Raw genomic sequence first — 13,393 nt, 5'->3', positions numbered from 1 at the left:
CAATCTGATTGCACTCAAGGTCTACCTGTTTATCATTCAGAGTGCCTAATTATATCAGCACTGTGCATAGGCTTGGCTAAAATCAGTGTATGGGCCAAACAAGCAAAAATTTGTGGCTCTGCTGATTTTCTAGGAGTTTGAATATCATAATAATGGGTGAAAGACTCTTCTTCAAGAAGATGCACAGAAATATGCCATTTTCTCAACACTCGTCAGCCAAAACTTTCACGACAAAGCATGTTTCATGGCAAAAAACTTTCATAATAAAGCATAACAAACTTTGCTTTTAAAAATGCAACCAAATCATCATGAACAGACTCATGAGGAGACTTATTCACAAACTGTGCATATGTCATCAAGTATCTCTGATAGCAGCTCATCTCTATGTTCCAAATACAATTTGTGTAGGTATTTGTTTTCAGAGTGTGAGTAGATGATTGAGATTTCTCCCAATGCACTTCCATTTAAACCAAATGATCAATATTCTTCAGTGTTGTCAATTGTCAATAATGTCAGTGTTCTTTCTGAAGCTGCCTTTGGATAAGGAAAAGCATAGGTGGCACGTACTTGACGATTGCAGAGTCCTAGCTTTTTATTTGCAAATTGCTAAATCCGTTGGCCCTTTCGTAGGACTGTTTACATCAGTTGGTGAGTGAATGGGAACCGGGAAGGATGATACTTTGCTGGGAGTAAACTAGCTACGCTCTCTAGTTAAGAAACAGCCAGTGCTGTTGTTTTATGAAGCATTTCTATTGTGGAGCTCTGTAAGACATACAGAGAGATTCAGTGCATGCTTTTATCAGTCATTATTCTCGATAAAAGGTTGGATATTCCTATTAGTGAAGCCCTGATGTAACCTTTGTTTAAATAAGCTTTAGGTCAGACTTATGCTTTGAGTCTCTTATAGAGACGTCATGTCTTGAAGAAATGCTGTTGCTGGAAAGATTTAATTTTTCTCATGGGCCAATACTGAATCCTCTTCAACCTAAAGAACTAATAGTATAGTAGTAGGACTTCTCCTAGTCAAGAACTTGATTAAAAAAAAAAAGGAAAGGAGAAGATGAAGATTAAAATTAAGAGTTTCATTTACTATGGACTATCACCACCAAAATTTGTAAAGAAGTTGTGCGTTCCTGGTCGAAGACAAAAGCTCTTAAATGCTTCTGTTCGTATCTTATAAGTCTGTAGTTATTAAATGGTTACTGACTTTAAATACATTTTTTGTAGGGATAATGACTTAAATTAGTTTTAACTGAAAATCTATGATTTTTGTTTGTTTGTTTAGGAAGAGGATTCCAAGTGAACAAGTGAAACATGCTGATAGAGAGCAAGCGAAGCGTATAGTTTACTCAGTGGTTTATGGAGCAGGTAGGCATTTTTAGAAAAAAACCCAGCTACAGTAGATTCATACTTTATGCATAATTTATATAAGTAGACTGAATTTATAAAGGTGAATAAAAGTTTGTCAGAGGATTACATTTTTATTTTTATCAAGGATTATTAAATGATCTACCCAGTATCAAAATTATCAAATTAATACAGCCACATTGACATATACAGAGACTACTCTGATTTTGTAGTTATTTGCTGCTGATGTAACTGAAGCATTTGTCTTTATCTAAAATGAGTTTAATTTTGAGTGGACTTTGCATTCTGTCAGTATATAGACACAGATGAGAATAATTGCAATGAAATTAAAAGAACTCCAATATTGTCTCAAAACACAGTTACAGAATCACAGAATGGCTGAGGTTGGGAGGGACCTCTGGAGGTCATCAGATCCAGCTCCCCTGCTCAAGCAGGGACATCTAGAGCCGGTTGCCCAGGACCATGTCCAGACAGCTTTTGAATATCTCCAAGGATGGAGACTCCACAACCTCCCTGGGCAACCTGTGCTAGTGCTCAGTCTCACTCACAGTATAGTGTTTCCTTATTTTAGATCTTTCTTCGCAACTGCAGAAAACCTGCAAAAATCCACACTGCTACCCATTCTGCCTAAGTCTTGCACAGGTCCTAGATAAGTCAAGACATTCTGCATAGTTTCAAAACTGCCTACCATTTCTTAAATGATGCCCAACTCTCCTTATGCTTCATACATGCTTAGAATTACCTTTTCTGGGAAGACTGATGCATATGTATCATCAGCCTACAAGCTCTTGTGAATTTTAGTGAACAGCTAACTAAACTTTATGTAGGTCTTCTGGAGAAATCCAAAAGCTCTACAGAAGATGAGTACTTGGAAAACTCATTTAGGAAATGAGAACCCTAGATTGCAGGCTTTATTTAACTTGGAAGAACTTAAAACTACATCTTGGGTTCCTGGGTGAGAATGCTTTATAAACCATCTTTTGCAGTGAGTCATCAACAGTCCTTGAACCAAAGGCAGAGTTGGCCAAGGGCATTCAATTTTTTATTTACGGCATTCAACTGGGAAGGGGAGAAAAACACTTCAATTTCAGCTCTCCAGAATATCTATTATATATAGGGGAGTGTGTAGACTATATACACACATATAAGAATATATATACACACACATGTGCATTTTTACATTAGGCTGTATTGCATTTTAAACATCTATATTAAAAAAGCCCAGCACTAGCTCCCTGCAATGTAATTTCAGACCTTCCCATGCTGAGACTGGAATCAAATCTCCCATTTCCAGCCTGAATGTTGTCATCATTAGATTATTTTACAAAATGCAAGCCTTAGCACTCCTGCCCCTTGGTCCATGCAGATGCTACACATTTCCTATCTGTTCCCTTCACTCTGGGTGGAACTTAACCAGACTGAATCACCAGCGGTTGAATGCCCTGTATTTCTGAATATAGTCAGTGGAGAAAAGGAAACGCCTTAAGTTACTGGGGCTAGAGCCTCCCTGAATAGAGCCTATGTCTGTCTACTCATGCTATAGAGAACTTAGATGATTAGATTAAGCAGAGTATTGGCACTCCCTCACTTGCTCTGTACCAGGCACTAAACATTTCGGTGCAGCAGTGCTTGATTTAAGTATCTCCATTTACTTGTTTGCGCTTCATCTCCCTCTCTCTCAAATGAGGGCAGTTGAAGCACCTGAAAGATAATAAAATGCTTCAGTTCATTAGCACTGTGTTCAGATCCTAATTAAGACATAACATGGAATGATACCATTAAACTATTTAGATAGAAACTGGGCTGACAAAAATAATTGTTAGATGCCTGAAATTGATGGACTGAATTCCACCCACAGTTTGCCTCCCTTCAAGAGATGGCTAACTTTTCATTAAGGAGACATTTTGTTACAACTGAGGAGTGTGAATAATATTTATTTCACTTCTTTTGGGATTGAAAAATACAGAAGCATTCCCTGATGAGCTTGCCTGTATTATGCTTACAGGAGTTACTGAAAATCTTTCATGTAATAAATAGTAATATTTTTTTTCTTTTTGTTTTCTTAGCTTTAGGTTACACTTGGTTCATATTTTCAAGGTTTTTTCTATAATCCTGGAGGATAGAAAATAGTATAATAAAGAAAGAAGAGTCTCATTACGTCTAGGAGTTGGTACTTCAATAAATACACCAAATATTGAGAGGGATGACAGTATTACTGTCTTTTGCTTGGTTTGGAGCAATTCAATTCACTTGCTTCTGCCTCAGTCATCTTGTAAAACTAAAGCACAGTCAGCTTAAACATCTGTAAAATAAGGAATTAATTCCATTCAATGGCAGTATGTTCAAGCCCTGAATTGACACAAAGGGATATCAAGGTGTTTAAATGAAAAGCAGAGAAACTAAAGATATTTTCAGTTTTGAAAGATGATATTACAGAATGGAGAACACTAAAACTCATAGGCTGCTGCTAACAATTCCCCTGGCACAGATAACTCAAGGAGAGTGCTCAGGGAAGCTTTAGTACACTCCTGAGTGTTGCTGTGCATTGCCTATGCTCCTGCATTGTGGAACATGATCTAACACAATTACGTGGCTGTACATTCCCCTCTTTTTGCTTCCCAGGAACTGCATTTCCCTGGAACCTTTCAGACCTCCTTACTGATATTGTGGCTTAATTTTTCCTACTATTTTATGCAATACTTTGTTCTGTATATCAATAGTTCTTTAGATGGATAACATGGACAAACTTAAATGTTACAGTTCTCTAAGGAAGCCACAGTAGTCTCGTAGCCGTTAACAATATGTGCTTTAGCAGATAGATTTGTCATTTGCTGACCCAGGAAGAAAACCCAAATTAATTAGCTGTCATATAAAAGTACCGACCTATAATAGCTCAGCAAGAGTCATCCTGGATGTCTTGTGAATTTCTTCTTCTAGCACCTTGTCCAGACTGGTGTTCCTGTAGCTCAGTGCAGATCCTGGCGTGACTGAGAACAAAATGCTACAGAATTGTTCTGAAATGCACATCAGACTGACAGTGATGGCATTTAGGTGGCTGAAATCTTCTCTCTTTCAAAACTGCTAGATAATTTTTCTTGACGGTATTACTGTGACAATAACCATTCTATGCCTTTGGTGCCTTGAGATGTCACCTCTCAGCTTATGTTATTTGCAGACACAGTGCTGGTTTTGTGTTGCTGTGCAGCTGACATAAATATATGTCTTTCAAACCTCATATGACTAGTGTTGATGTATGTTTTATTTTTACTGGAACTGTTTGGTTTTTAAATGTGTTTAAACTGTAGCTCTTAGTTTATATTTTCACACTCTGGAAAACTGTCTTCAGCTTTTTTCCACCTTATAAATGCTTTTAGATTCAACATAATATATATTGTGCATCTATATCCTATCCAAAAGCTATTATTCCTTTCTCTCTCTGTTGAAACACTTTTCACTTCTGTTTTTGGTTTTTCCAACCCTTTTCTCTCACAACCTGGATCCAGATTTTTACAGACATTGAGGAGCCTAAGACTGAAATCTGTGGGACTCAGACTCCTAACTGCTACTTGGTCTGATTGCTTCAGCAGTTAAGTTTTTCTGTGACTTCTACACCAAATCTAAAACTTCTAGCTAAACTCAACCATCCACATCTCCATCCTTTTTTAGATCTTCATTCACATTTGTGTTTATTTAAAATTGATTTCAAGTTCTTTATCTGCTCCTCAAAGTTTGCGGATTTCAACACTAACTAGTAAAATGATACTTAAAGCAACAAAGTTATTCTGTGAACAAGAGATTTGAACCACATTATAGGTATAAATTATAACTAGGAATTTCTTAATTACATACTTCCTATATACTTCTTAAGTATATTCTTAATCCAGTAACTTCAGTAAAACATTCAAGCTCAAAGTTAAACATTTGCTTTGTTGAAATATGACTGTAGTATATCAGATCCATCCTCTTCCACAGAGATAAGTGAAATTTAACTAATTCCACTAATTGTGAATGTAACAGTGCTATTGTATGTAGTGGATTTCTGTTCTGTTTTATTGCATAATAAAGATAATTTCTCTACCACCAGGTAAAGAACGTCTTGCTGATTGCCTGGGAATTACTCCTCTTCAAGCCAGTCAATTTATAGAGAGTTTTATGCAAAAATACAAGAAAATACATGAATTTACAAAGAAAACCATTGAACAATGCCGAAATAAAGGTAATCCAAAGCCTGTAAGCATATTTTTGTTAACTGATCAGCACTGTGTGACAGTGGTGAAGACAAAGATTCAGCTCAACCAAAATTCAGATCGTTATAGGACAAGAAAAACGATGGAGTATCATTTCTTGGTGAATCAGGTTTTTTTCTCTTTTAACCCTAAAAGGAGCTGGTTAAACCTGTCTGCCTTTTCTCAGGAAGATGCTAACAGAATAAGACGTCTGTTCTCAGGGTGAACCCTACTTAACGTCAAGTTACGCTGCATCATTTTGACATATAATGTACTCCAACACAAAAAAGCCCAGGGAATCTTTTACTTAATAAATATGCTACATGGCTGCTGGACCATGGAATTTCAGCCATTTAGTCAAAGAGCCAATTTACAGAGCCAGTTTTTTTTAACATATTTTTTTCTTTGCATCAGTCAGAACTTGTGTTCTTGAAGTTCAGGTGGTATCTGTGATGACAGGTGTGTACAGAGTGCTTCTTGGAGCCAGCAGCTGCAAACTCTTGCATCAAATTTGTTGTTAGTCTACATATTCATTTATATTTAGTGAATCCTAGGAATGCACTAATTTGAGGAGAGAAAATATAGCTGCTTGAAGTATTTTCTTTTAAAAGCTTATTAGCAGAACTGTCAAAATGGATTTCTTTTGTTTCTTAGTACACTATACTGTACCAAGACATTTTGTAGCAATAAATAGTAAATTTGCAATATAATATTACCCATCATTGTATGGGTGAGTGTCACGACAGAAACATGTAACTGACTTCTAGTCATGAAAATTATAGTATTCCTACTTTGTAGGGCTTAAAAATCTACTGGAAGCATGAACTGTCATTATGTCACACAATTGCATTCCTTCATTCATTAATATTACTGAAGAGAAGTGAAGTTACTGAAAATCTATTTTTAGCTATAATTAAGCCAAACGTAACGTATCTAGCAAAATACTACACACTTACTATATATTTCTTTGATCTATTTAAAATAACATAGCATTCTTTTCTTAAAGATGAATATTTCCTCCATAATCCAAGGGGAAATGGTTAACGACCTGCTACACCACTTAGACACACACAAGTCTATGGGGCCAGATGGGATCCACCCAAGGGTACTGAGGGATCTGTCGGAAGTGCTCACCAAGCCACTTTCAATCATTTATCAGCAGTCCTGGCTAACAGGGGAGGTCCTGGTTGACTGGAGGTTAGCAAATATGATGCCCATCTACAAGAAGGGCCGGAAGGAGGATCCGGGGAACTACAGGCCTGTCAGTCTGACCTTGGTGCCAGGGAAGGTTATGGAGCAGATCATCTTGAGTGCCATCACATGGCACGTGCAGGACAACCAGGTGATGAGGCCCAGTCAGCATGGCTTTATGAAAGGCAGGTCCTGCTTGACTAACCTGATCTCATTCTGTGACAAGGTGACCCGCTTAGTGGATGAGGAAGAGGCTGTGGATGTTGCCTGCCTAGGCTTTAGTAAAGCCTTTGACACTATTTCCCACAGCATTCTCCTGGAGAAACTGGCTGCTCATGGCTTGGACAGGTGTACACTTCACTGGGTAAAAAACCAGCTGGATGGCTGGGCCCAAAGAGTTGTGGTGAACGGAGTTAAATCCAGTTGGCAGCCAGTCACAAGTGGTGTTCCCCAGGGCTCAGTATTGGGGCCAGTTCTGTTTAATATCTTCATCAGTGATCTGGATGAGGGGATCGAGTGCATCCTCAGTAAGTTTGCAGATAACACCAAGTTGGGTGGGAGTGTTGATCTGCTCGAGGGTAGGAAGGCTCTGCAGAGGGACCTGGACAGGCTGGATCGATGGGCCGAGGCCAATTGCCTGAGGTGCAACAAGGCCAAGTGCCGGGTCCTGCACTTTGGTCACAACAACCCCATGCAGCGCTACAGGCTTGGGGAAGAGTGGCTGGAAAGCTGCCTGTCGGAAAAGGACCTGGGGGTGCTGGTTGACAGCCGGCTGAACGTGAGCCGGCAGTGTGCCCAGGTGGCCAAGAAGGCCAATGGCATCCTGGCCTGTATCAGAAAGAGTGTGGCCAGCAGGAGTAGGGAAGTGATCGTGCCCCTGTACTCGGCACTGGTGAGGCCGCACCTCGAATACTGTGTTCAGTTTTGGGCCCCTCACTACAAGAAGGACGTTGAGGTGCCGGAGCGTGTCCAGAGAAGGGCAACGAGGCTGGTGAGGGGTCTGGAGAACAAGTCTTATGAGGAGTAGCTGAGGGAACTGGGGTTGTTTAGCCTGGAGAAAAGGAGGCTGAGGGGAGACCTTCTCGCTCTCTACAACTCCCTGAAAGGAGGTCGCAGCAAGGTGGGTGTCAGTCTCTTTTTCCCGGGTAACAAGCGATAGAACAAGAGGAAATGGCCTCAAGTTGCGGCAGGGGAGGTTTAGATTGGATATTAGGAAAACTTTCTTCACTGAAAGGGTTGTCAAGCATTGGAACAGGCTGCCCAGGGAAGTGGTGGAGTCACCATCCCTGGAGGTATTTAGAAGACGTGTAGACGTGGTGCTTAGGGACATGGTTTAGTGGTGGACTTGGCAGTGCTACGTTAACCGTTGGACTCGATGATCCTAAAGGTCTTTTCCAACCTAAATGATTCTATGGTTCTATGAATTTCAATAACCAGACTTCTATGATAAAGAATCAGGTTTGTGAGTTTTGTAGACAAGTGTCATAACTAATGTCCTTGATTGTCGTCAAAACACCCTTGTCTAATTAGTACTTACTCCTCCTCTCACTCCCATCTATCAACCATTGTTTTAATCGTTAATGGTCAAAGAATAATCTGTTTCAGTTGTACAAGGTCAAAAAAATCTGCAGCAGGTCAACATTATTTAATATTTTTCTTGTTAATCCACCTCAGATTCCAACTTTCCAACAAAAACATTCCAACCTAGTGAGCTCATTTTATTTTCTGCAGTTCAAAGGTGAACAGCACCCACCTGACTTATATTATTTAGGTGTTATGAATGTCTGATACTCTGTGTAGACATGATAAGCATATAAATAATATTAACTTGTGATGAAGATATTTTTGTTAGTGTATTAGTATATGTGTTATTATGCTGTTGTTTTTTGATGAAATTATCAGCATATTAAAAAGACTACATTGAGACCTCATTCAAATATGTATTTACCGATTAATCTTTGACCACGGAAGCATTTTCTGCCACTATTATATGAAAGATGGTATTTGTTTGGGGATGCTAATCAGCTATGAGTATTGCAAGGGTGATTCTGTTGTGGAGACACACCACACAGGAATAAGGATATTACAGTAAATCTATTTTTCCCTGAGAATCCAATGTTTCAAGAATTCCATCTTTAGATACTGTTCTTCATGGAAAATGTTAGTTAAATTGGGAAGACTGATGTGCCAAAGAATATCCTAACCTCCAGATAATTCAGCTCCTTGTTCCAAAACTGGTACATTTGGTATCAGCGCTCCTGGAAATATACTAATTTGCAGAAAGCTCTATTAATTCAGCAGAACCATCTTCATCCTCCGCACATAAGTCTAGATATGTGTTGTCCATAGTAAGATCATAAATTTGTGTTTGAAGAGGTATCCTTACCACATGTGCTAGCATATCTTGGTTGCCAAAGAGGAGATGAAACTCTGTGGCAGTCTGAACTTCCATGGTATCTAATGACAATTCATGGGTAGTCAAGGTGATCAGAAGTATAATGAAAGGTTTTGTAAAGGTATATTTTTAACATGGATGATTTTTCATTTTTCTTAAAATAAGAAAAGGAGTTTAGTTTTGAAGCTGAGAAAATGTTTTGTGTGTGTTATTTTGACAAGAAGATCCTCACATCTCTTTTCCTCTCCCAACTCCTCTCGCTTGCCCTCCAAAATAATTATTTTGGCAAAATACGTCATTAGGCCTAACATAAAGCTTTTACTGTGTTTTCATGTGTTTCTTTTAAATTAAAACCCCACCACACTAGAGCTAAGGAAGATTGGCTGTGAAAGGGACATGAAAATACCACATAAAGAAAATGGAAAAAAACTTATAACTTTGGTTTTTTTTCCCCAAAACTATTTGATAATTTTGGGAAATATTCATTAATAATTTAATTACTCCACAAATTGATTTTTCTTTGCTATTCCCAAGTAAACTATTCATTGCATGGAAAGCTCTAATTATGGCTGCTAATAGATAGCTAATTCTGCTAGGTATTTATAGTTTCATCTCCCACAGAGAGAGTTTGCTGGTATATCAGTAGACATTCGTAATGAAAATACAGCTTTAATGAACAGAAGTTTTCCTTGTATAACATGTACCAATTCTCTGAATGAAATAATTCTTAGACCAAAAATACAATAAGCATTTAAGGTTTAAATAAAAGAAGCTCTGACTATTTTCAGAGGGCAAGATATTAAATTCACTCAGGCAGCACATAATTACAAAAATCTATATTAACTTGAAAAAGAATTTTTGAAATTTAATTTTAATCACTCTAAGAATACTAATTTCTGTTTAAATCCTACAAGGTTATGTGGTTTCCATAATGGGACGTAAAAGACCACTGGCTAATATCAATGCACAGGATTACAAACTACGCACTCAAGCAGAGAGGCAGGCTGTCAATTTTGTTGTTCAAGGTAAAAAACTGCCTGCCTACCTTCCTACTTACCTACCTATCTCTTTATCTGTGCTTGGCTTTAGTGGACAACTACTCTGATAATCTCAAAAGAATGAATATTCTAGTAGTCTACTAGAGTAGACTACTGAGGCATGAGTTTTATAAACTCATATAAAAGAGAAATTTAAATGATGTATTCTATCTACCTTGGAAATTGCCACTAAACAGTATCATAATAATAATAATAACAGTTTCAATGTTCTAATGCACTATAGTGCTCTGTGGTAGTTAAATATAGGTATAGATACAAACTATGTATAGAGAGAATATCTAGAAGTCAGTGCTTCAGGTGTATTGTTGTCTTAAAACATTATCCTTTCTGCTTTTGATAGTTTGTTATTCCAAAGGGTTTCTGTGATTATGCTGCTTACAGATTCTAGCTTTTATTTTGCCAGATAGCTTTAGTTTAAGAAATATACATTACAAGAATCGTGCATTGTTATTATTTGTTTTGAAACCCGACTCATTCTTTGTAAGGAACATTCAAACTTAATTCTGTGAAGGGCAAGAAAAAAGGTGTTTTGTCACAGAAAAATATTGCAAATTTGCCATTATGTTGGAAATGTAAAAATCAGCATGAAGTGCTCAAATGTTAGTTAATCCGATGCATTAACATACTCTGTTTAAATCACTTGGGGCTCAGTCCTGTACAGAATTTAGCCACCTAAAGAAAAAAATAAAAACTGAGCTGGCAGTCCAAGACTGAGATCCTTCTTACCAAGCTACCCCTTGGAACAATTTTTTTTTTAATTGGATGATGCTGACAGGGTTTTCACTAAGTTATATTGGAAGCGTACAATTTACAGGCAAGGAAAAAGTGCTTTCTAGACATGGTGATGGTGTGCTTTTTATAAAGTGATTTGAATTTTCCTTTTGAAAGGATCATGTGGGTTTTTTTTTTTCCTCTCCAAATATTATTCATTTTAATGTTTCATTTTAAAAATTACTTAAGTATTTATGTCATGTTTGACGCTCCTTATAATTAGTAACTGAATTTAAGTACTGTCTCTGCAAGGATATGTACAGATCTAGAATTCTAATATATACGCTGTTGCTTGAATAATAGTTGTGCTCAAGTGATGGCTGCCTTGCTGTAGTAGGCACCCAACTGTAGAATTTTAAAATATCCTTATAAAATCTGCAGCAAAGCTCGCACGTTTGTAACACTGGGCATGCCTGTACAACCTTCTCCAGAGACTTGTGTTCAGTTTACCTGGGTTTCCATCCAGCTGGCCGTCAGCCCTCTCCAGTTGAAGGCACAATGCTTGAGCTAATACAGCGAGTCCTGCTGAGTGTACAGTGTAGCATTAATAAAGCTACATGGCCTTCTGAGCAGCACTTGCTTATGTCCATCTGTCCAAAGAGCTTGGAGCTGAGGCAAAGCTACCACAGGACTGTCTACGAAACACTCACTTATAGTACCTACAATAATAAGATTATCATATTTCATTGACGGTTCAAATAATACTGGAGGACAAATCTGATGAAAAATAGTGTAACTGATATTCAAAATGTAATATTAGAAGGTGTGATGAAGCAGGAATTAAAAGCTCTAAAATATTCAGTATTCCTAAATTTTTTAAAAAATATCATTCTAGACTATGATGATTTTTTAATTTCAGGATTTCAGCTGTGAGATAATATTTTAAGACTGTAAAAACTTTTTCAATTATGCTAAAACATTTTACCACAGTTAGCATACTAAACTGCATCTAATATATGTGTTTTATAATTATATCTAGTAGTCTGATTCATTCAAGCAGTTTGCATTTTGGTTATGGTAGCAGCAACTGATAGCAGAAGACTTCTGGTGCATGACAATATTGAGAGGAACGTAGAGTTCCAGCTTTAACTTACTACAACTGGATTTCCCACAGTTCTTTCATAGTGTTCTTTCTCTTTTTGAATATTTCCCAGTTCAATAGTCTTTACCAATGTACAGCCTAATATTCTTCAGTTATAACTCAGCTCTACCTAACCGCATAGAGGAAACTGTTAATTTTATTTTTTATTATTTATTTATAATTGTGGCAAAATCAACCGGAAGGATATAGTTATTTTCTGTGAAAATATTTAAAATAACGTATCTCTAAAAATCATATCTCAGAAAAAAAATTATTTTGAGAATTCTTTTGTACTTTATTACTTTACATTGTTTCATGAAGAATACATATAGAACATATGTATTGTGATGGACTAGATGCTCAATCATATAATTTCATTCTCACAATCACTAAGAAGATATTTACCTGCCATTTGCTGAAACATCCTTTCCTACTTTTTATATCAACGTGTCCCTTTTTATGTTGTATTGAATCAGTTTGACACATCCTTTGAACAGGAAAACAAGATAGGTATTTGAGGCTAAATTTGCAATTAGACATAGCCATCTCAATAATCAGCTGTGGATCTGCACTTGATATAGCTAATGAGTAAAACAGAGTCTCAGTATGGGATTCAGAGGAGGCAGTTTGTCATAGAAAACCATGAAGAAAGAAGAGGTGTTCAGTCTATCTCCTCGATCTCTTAGATATTCTCTCTTAGCCAAAAGGGTCAACCATGTCCTGGGGTGTGTTAAGCACAGCATAGCTAGCTGGTCAAGGGAGGTGATTGTCCCACACTACGCTGCACTGGTGCAGCCCCACCTCAAGTACTGTGTGCAGTTTTGGGCACCTCAATATAAGAAGGACATCAAACTATTAGAGTGTGTCCAGAGGAGGGCGACCAAGATGGTGAAAGGTCTTGAGGGCAAGACTTAGGAGGAGCAGCTGAGGTCACTTGGTTTCTTCAGCTTGGAGAAGAGAAGGCTGAGGGGTGACCTCATCACAGTCTGCAACTTCCTCAAGGGGGGCAGCAGAGGGGAGGTGCTGATCTCCTCCTCTCTCTGGTGGTCAGCGATAGAACACGAGGAAATGGAATGAAGCTGCATCAAGGCAAGTTCAGATTGGACATTAGGAAAAGGTTCTTCACTGAGAGGGTGGTCGGTCACTGGAACAGGCTCCCCAGGGAAGTGGTCACGGCACCAAGCCTGTCAGAGTCCAAGGAGCACCTGGATGATGCTTTTAGTCATATGATTTAGTTTTAGGTAGTCCTGCGAGGAGCTGGGAGTTGGACTTGATGATCCTTATGGGTCCCTTCCAACTTGAG

At 38.0% G+C, this 13,393-nt stretch overlaps 1 protein-coding gene across 1 annotated transcript in view; it reads left to right on the top strand.

Moving 5' to 3' along the window:
• Window positions 1-13,393, top strand: part of POLN (DNA polymerase nu) — a 104,349-nt gene that overhangs the window by 66,375 nt on the left and 24,581 nt on the right. Inside the window, exons 18-20 of the mRNA XM_076335802.1 lie at window positions 1,286-1,368; window positions 5,453-5,584; window positions 10,095-10,205. Coding sequence (XP_076191917.1) covers window positions 1,286-1,368; window positions 5,453-5,584; window positions 10,095-10,205 — 326 coding nt within the window. The remainder of the gene's footprint in view (window positions 1-1,285; window positions 1,369-5,452; window positions 5,585-10,094; window positions 10,206-13,393) is intronic.

Source organism: Aptenodytes patagonicus, chromosome 4 (genome assembly GCF_965638725.1).
Source record: "Aptenodytes patagonicus chromosome 4, bAptPat1.pri.cur, whole genome shotgun sequence".
In the NCBI taxonomy this organism is placed as follows: domain Eukaryota; kingdom Metazoa; phylum Chordata; class Aves; order Sphenisciformes; family Spheniscidae; genus Aptenodytes; species Aptenodytes patagonicus.
Note: the sequence above shows the minus strand (reverse complement) of the source record. Positions and strands in the feature narration are given on the sequence as shown.